General features: G+C 41.4%; 1 protein-coding gene across 1 annotated transcript; it reads left to right on the forward strand.

Annotated features, from left to right (window-relative positions):
• The first annotated feature begins 2,679 nt into the window (after window positions 1–2,679).
• LOC139416109 (zinc finger protein 436-like) lies at window positions 2,680–6,905 on the forward strand. The gene is made up of 2 exons (XM_071164402.1): window positions 2,680–3,231; window positions 4,164–6,905. Exons 1-2 carry the CDS (start codon window positions 2,925–2,927, stop codon window positions 4,946–4,948), a joined length of 1,092 nt encoding a protein of 363 aa, XP_071020503.1. The 5' UTR covers window positions 2,680–2,924; the 3' UTR covers window positions 4,949–6,905.
• The last annotated feature ends 537 nt before the right edge of the window (window positions 6,906–7,442 follow it).

Raw genomic sequence — 7,442 nt, forward strand, 5'->3', positions numbered from 1 at the left:
TTTTATTAGGATTAAATGTTAGGAATTGTGAAAAACTGATTTTAAATGTATTTGGCTAAGGTGTATGTAAACTTCTGACTTCAACTGTTTTTATACTGAACAAAAATATAAACGCAACATCCAAAAATGTTAATGATTTTACTGAGTTACAATTCATATAAGGAAATCAGTCAATTAAAATAAATGAGGCCCTAATCTATGGATTTCACATGACTGGGCAGGGGTGCAGCTATTGTTGGAGGCGGCTTATGGTAGAGAAATTAACATCAATTCTCTGGCAACAGCTCTGTGGACATTCCTGCAGTCAGCATGTCAATTGCACGCTCCCTCAAAACTTGAAACATCTTTGGCATTGTTTTGAGTGTGAAAATATTGCACATTTTAGAGTGGCCGTTTATTATCCCCATCACAAGGTGCACTTGTGTAATGATCATTCTGTTTAATCTGCTTCTTGATATGCCACACCTGTCAGATGGATGGAAATATTGCACATTTTAGAGTGGCCGTTTATTATCCCCATCACAAGGTGCACCTGTGTAATGATAATTCTGTTTAATCTGCTTCTTGATATGCCACACCTGTCAGATGGATGGATTATCTTGGCAAAGGAGAAATGCTACCTAACAATCAATCAATCAAATGTATTTATGAAGCCCTTTTTACATCAGCCGATGTCACAAAGTGCTATACAGAAACCCAGCCTAAAACCCCAAACATCAAGCAATGCAGATGTAGAAGCAAGGTGGCTAGGAAAAACTCCCTAGAAAGGAACCTTGGAAGAAACCTAGAGAGGAACCAGGCTCTGAGGGGTGGCCAGTCCTCTTCTGGCTGTGCCGGGTGGAGATTATAACAGTACATGGCCAAGATGTTCAAACGTTCATAGATGACCAGCATGGTCAAATAATAATAATCGCAGTGGTTGTAGAGGGTGCAACAGGTCAGCACCTCAGGAGTAAATGTCAGTTGGCTTTCCATAGCTGATCAGTCAGAGTTAGAGACAGGTAGAGAGAGAGTCGACAACAGCAGGTCCGGGACAAGGTAGCACTTCCGGTGAACAGGTCAGGGTTCCGTAGCCGCAGGCAGAACAGTTGAAACTGGAGCAGCAGCACGACCAGGTGGACTGGGGACAGCAAGGAGTCATCAGGCCAGGTAGTCCTGAGGCATTGTCCTAGGGCTCAGGTCCTCTGAGAGAAGAGAGAAAGAGAGAGAGAGAGTTAGAGGGAGCATACTTAAATTCACACAGGACACCGGATAAATCAGGAGAAATAGTCCAGATATAACAGACTGATCGTAGCCCCCCGACACAAACTATTGCAGCATAAATACTGGAGGCTGAGACGGGAGGGGTCGGGAGACACTAGCCCTGTCCGACGATACCCCCAGACTGGGCCAACCAGGCAGGTTATAACCCCACCCACTTTGCCAAACACTAGAGGGATATCTTCAAACCACCACCTTACTACACTGGGACAAGGCCAAATAGCAGTGAATTCCAGTGGAGAGGGGAACCGGCCAGGCAGAGACAGCAAGGGCGGTTCGTCGCTCCAGTGCCTTTCTGTTCACCTTCACACCCCTGGGCCAGACTACACTCAATCATATAACCTACTGAAGAGATGAGTTGTCAATAAAGACTTAACAGGGACGTAAACAAATTTGTGCACAACATTTGAGAGAAACAAGCTTTTTGTGTATATGGAACATTTCAGGGATCTTTTGTTTTGGCTCCTGAAACATGGGATCAACAGTTTACTTGTTGCATTCATATTTTTGAGTATAATTGACGGGACGCTTCTTCGACAACGACACCCCTTCTAGCCATGACTGGCTACCTTTATAGAGCCCCATCGTGGAGGTGTCATAATACCCTTAAAACCTAGCGGTCAAACAGGGAAATTGTTCCAATCGTTTTTCCACCATTCATTTGTCCCATAAGGGATTTTAGAAACACTGTTTTGTGTAGGCTTACACTGGCGTGACGCTTTGATTCCCATTTAAATCTCTCGGACAAGGTGACTTTCATCAATATTTTCGGCTCTATTTACTCTATTTACATTAAAGTATCATGCAAACTACAAATCCCTGCAAACTCCTGCATGTCATCTCTAACAGACACATTTGCTAACAGGTATTGTGTTAATTTAAAACCTACACAAGACAGTTCAGAATTGTCAATTTAAAGAAATGTAGGCAATTTATGAATTACTACATTTAGTTAGTTCATCCCAAGATGTTTACCTTTGCCTCGATTCGGTGGTCTCGGCCAGATCTTTATGGCATTTGTTGTTATTTATTATAGCCACATTAGCAGCGAATTTCATTTTGATGGGGTAAATACTGCAGAATACTTTTATAAATCACCATGTCCTAGAAAAATTTACACGGTTATCAAAACTTCCGCCAGGGTAAGCCTACATGAAACACAGCCCTTATTAAGTGTTTCTAAAATCCCATATGAATGGTGGAAAAACGATTGGAACCATTTTCCTGTTTGACCGCTAGGCTCTATGGGTATTATGACTCATACTGAGGTAATCTATTGTTTAATGAAATTAAGGAAAAATAAAACGTTTCCCTCAACTGCGTTACCTAATTCAGTCAGCAGTACCAACTCCAGTCGGCAGAAGGCGATATGCGTCTTTCAGCCGACGCTACCAGTGTGACGTACAATCTAGTTAACCGGACGCTTCTTCAACAACAACAGCAGCTAGTCAGCCACCACCGTAGCATGCTAGCCAACATAGCCGAAGCATTGGATATCTTTAGATCATTTCGTTCTATATTAGCCACTGTGTTTTAAAAACACTTCTGTCGTCGTAAAGTTAGCTAGTTACCACCTTTCATTTCATATTTACGTTGCTATAGCTAGCTGGGTAGCTAAAACAGCCTAGTCGCTCAGGCTAACTAACTTGCCAACCTATCTGAGCATGAGTTTACTAAAATACTCTCCATCTGCTAAAGAAGAGGGGGTCTGCTGGACGGAGAAAGAAGCTCTGGGGCTGGACATTGTCGTAAAAGAGGAGGAGGAAGAGGATGTTCCAGTGAAAAAAGAAAATAAAGAAATTCCTGTGAAAGAAGAGGATGGAGAGTTCAGAGTGAAAGAGGAGGAGGATGTTACTGTGAACGAAGAGGAGAAAGAGAAGGAACAGGATACCGTTTTTGGAGTGAAGGAGGAGGGGGAGATAACTGTCACATTGAAAGAGGAGGATGAGACTGGAGATCTGATTAACACCGGTAAGTACTATATTAAAAACAGGGGCACAAATTCTGTCTGAAGTTGTTGAACTAATGTGTGGTTTTATAGCAGCATTCCACTGACATTGTAGGCTACACTTGAATATGTTGTTCTGTACTGTATTGTTAAAGCTACACTGTAAGATGTATATGCCGTCAAATAGTGGGCCACCAACAAAATGCATGAATCAAATGCGGGTGGAACGTTCCAACAGAAATCTGTTACAAAAACTTCTGAAGTACAAGGATGCCAACAAACAACGCATACAGAGTAGCATGATAAATTCACCTCGCTAACTAGCTGCCGAATAAGCATCAAATCACCACGTAGCTTATTATTGTTTGTCCATAGGAGCCCAGAGCGAGGACAGACATTTTTCGGAAATAATGGTGGTGAGTGAAAAACTTTATTAAATTCCACTCTCCTTACCCGGTATCTTAGTCTGCCGCTATACAACTTTGTATGCTTTGTTGGCAACCTTGTTATTTACGAAGTTTGGGGAACAGATTCCCGTTGGAACGTTCCACAAATTATACCAACCCATCAAATGCATCCAATGATATTGATTTAGCTAAATACTGTTGTCCACAATATATATTATTTTAGTGCTCTGCTCAGCCTAAAAACGAACCTAATAAACCAGACTAATACCAGGTCTTGGTATACAGTCTGCAACATAGCACTGCAAACAATTTATTAGGCAACCTAAAAACATGACTCTCCATGAGAGCAAGATTAAATTTGAAGTTCTACATTATTATTATTATTATTATGGCCATCAAGTTTTTTTAATTGATGAAATGTCATGAAAACTGACTTCAGGTGATTGAGGGACCTAGTTCTGGATTAAACCTCATAGGAAGACAGTTTTATCATGTGTGGGTTTCATTCAGGTCTCTGTTTAACTAAATACTCTGTTTTTCTTTGGCAGAAGAGAGACCAGACTCTCACTCTGACAGCGGGGAGAGTCCTTCAGGGGAACCAGATGCAGAGACGTCCAAACAAGCGAGACGACACCACTGTTCCCAGTGTGGAAAGAGTTTTACTCAGTTAAGGGGCCTGAAAATGCATAGGAGAATACACACAGGAGATACACCTTACCACTGTATCCACTGTGGAAAGAGTTTTAGGTGGTTAGGAAGCCTAAAGGACCATAAGAGAATACACACGGGAGAGAAGCCTCACCACTGCTCCGAGTGTGGAAAGCGTTTTACCCGATTACTACACCTGACATCACATCAAAGGACACACACAGGAGAAAAGCCTTTCCCATGTTCCCAGTGTGGAAAGGGTTTTACCCAGTTAGGGAGCCTGAAGGAGCATGAGAGAATACACACAGGAGAAAGCCCTTTCCCATGCTCCCAGTGTGGAAAGAGTTTTACCCGTTTAAGGAGCTTGAAGGGGCATGAGAGGACACACACAGGAGAAAGGCCTTTCCAATGTTCCCAGTGTGGAAAGGGTTTTAACCGGATAGGGAGTCTGAAGGAGCATGAGAGGACACACACAGGAGAAAAGCCTTTCCAATGTTCTCAGTGTGGAAATAGATTTACCCGGTTAGGGAACCTGAAAGGGCATGAAAGAATACATACAAAACCACAGGAGGAGGAGGAGGAGAAGAAATACCATTGCTCTCATTGTGGAAAGAAATTTTTCCGATCAGAGGACCTGAAAACACATGAGAGGATAGAGAGGCTGTGTTCTGACTTAAGTTTTTGACTGAGAATGTGTGTTTTTGTTCATGCCACATGAAATCAAATTGTAAATGCAAAAGCTTGCTAAAAAAATAGGTCTACATTTGTTTTTCATTTTTAACCTCGAGGCATACAGGATGGTTCTCAATATGCATACGTTCTCTTGAGTACTTTCTTGTGAGGATGAATGTGGAGAAGGCATAAAACATTTGATTTGAGAAGCAATCGCACTCCCCGTACTGTGTTACATCACGCTGCATCTCCCCATTCACTGAACCTTCTTCCAGCCAGGACAATGGAAACAATAGAGACAAAACAAGATAGACACAAAGCAAATCTTTTACTTCATAATTATCAGCTAGATATATGTGAATCGTAATCTAACTATCCATCTAGCTAGTAAACAGGCAAAAATGATCTAAAACGAATGTAAATTCTTCATGGTTTGCTATCTAGCCAGTTAGTCCTATTGACTTACACTGAACCTTGCTTTTTCTAGGCAGGACAATGGCAAGAGACAAAACAAGATATACACAAAGCAAACATTTTACTTCATAACTATCAGCTTGCTATATGTGAATCGTAGTATTATAGCTAACCAGATAGTATAACAAGCAAAAATGACCTAAAACCAATGTGATCAAGGTAGATGTAAATTCTTTGTGGGTAGCTAGCTAACAATTCTTTGTGGCTATCTGGCTAGCTAACAGTAGTAGCTAGCAGGTTATCTCTATTGATTTACTATGGGCTTAGGACCTACGCACACTACAGTGGGTATTGTAGGCAGGTAACCATGCCAAAATGAACACTGCGTGTATTTATTAACGTAGCAAGATAAAATATTGCAGCCAGGCAACATATGAGATGTGTATAGGCAACATTTCATTCCAAAGTTGGAGTATATTTCCTTTTTCTTCAGCTCAAATAATGGTCTCCATTGAGTTCAAGAAAATGGGAGAAACATCTACGGTGTCTTCAGAAAGTATTCGCACCCTTTGACTTTTTCCACATCTTCTTGTTACAAAGTGAGATTAAAGTGGATTTAGTTGTCATTATTTGTCAACAATCGACACAAAATAATCAGTCAAAGTGGAAGAAAATGTGTTACTTTTTATTAATGGAAAATAAGACACTAATATAGGATGGTAAGCCTCCTTGCTCGCACACGCTTTTTCAGTTCTGCCCACGAGTTTTCTATAGGATTGAGGTCAGGGCTTTGTGATGGCCACTCCAATACCTTGACTTTGTTGTCCTTAAGCCATTTTGTCTTGAGATGTTGCTTCAATATATCCATATAATTGTCCCTCCTCATGATGCCATCTATTTTGTGAAGTGCACCAGTCTCTCCTGCAGCAAAGCACCCCCACAACATGATGCTGCCACCCCCGTGCTTCACGGTTGGGATGGTGAAGGTACCTGAGCCCCAAAACATCACTACTCTAGAGGAGATCTGCATGGAGGAATGGGCCAAAATACCAGCAACAGTGTGTGAAAACCTTGTGAAGACTTACAGAAAACGTTTGACCTCTGTCATTGCCAACAAAGGGTATATAACAAAGTATTGAGATAAACTTTTGTTATTGACCAAATACTTATTTTCCACCATAATTTGCAAATAAATTCATTAAAAATCCTACAATGTGATTAAAAAATATATATATATTCTAATTTTGTCTGTCATAGTTGAAGTGTACCTATGATGAAAATTACAGGCCTCTCATCTTTTTAAGTGGGAGAACTTGCTCAGTTGGTGGCTGACTAAATACTTTTTTTGCCCCACTGTATGTACAATGGGTCCCCTCTCTGTCTCTTCCACTCTCTTTCCCCACCCCATTCATTGTGTAACAAGCCGTCATATCGGGTTAGTCCATTAGGGACTTTTCATTGCATTTTGTTAGTTATTGATGTATAATCTATCCTGTGTATGTGTGTGTGTGTTTATGTAATTCTGTGTGATGTTCGTAAATAAATCATTAAGCCAATTTGTGTATCGCTGAATCATCATTTAGACTAGGGTTTGTGCAGATTTGAAGTCAACAACGTTCAGAATGAGACTATGAGGTAATTATAATAATGAATGGATGACTGGTATGATAATGATATATTCTTGAGTTAATTTGGGAAATGGTAACTCATTCAACTTTTTCCGTAGTGCCCCAAGACTGCTAATGAGTTAATTATTACATGATTAAAGAAGTGGCTGGAGAGGTGGCCTGGGAGGCAGCTGGAGCGGTGGCCTGAGAAGTGGGCTGGATAGCAGTGGGCACAGTGGCCTAAGAGGTGACCTGGAAGGCAGCTGGCATGGCCAGTGTGTCAGCTAGACCAGGACGATTAGTGACATTTGAGGGTGCAAAGTCACATTCCTGAAATATATCAGGGTTGTATGCCCAAATGCCGGTGCACCTGAACCCAGCCTGTATATTGGTGGGTGTTGTAGCACCTGGAAGTGCTGTTTTCTCAATGCCTGGAATGTCATATATGGTCATGGTCTTTCTGGGGTTCATCCTCATCCAGGCATC

The sequence above is a fragment of the Oncorhynchus clarkii genome, chromosome 9 (genome assembly GCF_045791955.1).
Source record: "Oncorhynchus clarkii lewisi isolate Uvic-CL-2024 chromosome 9, UVic_Ocla_1.0, whole genome shotgun sequence".
Lineage (NCBI taxonomy): Eukaryota > Metazoa > Chordata > Actinopteri > Salmoniformes > Salmonidae > Oncorhynchus > Oncorhynchus clarkii.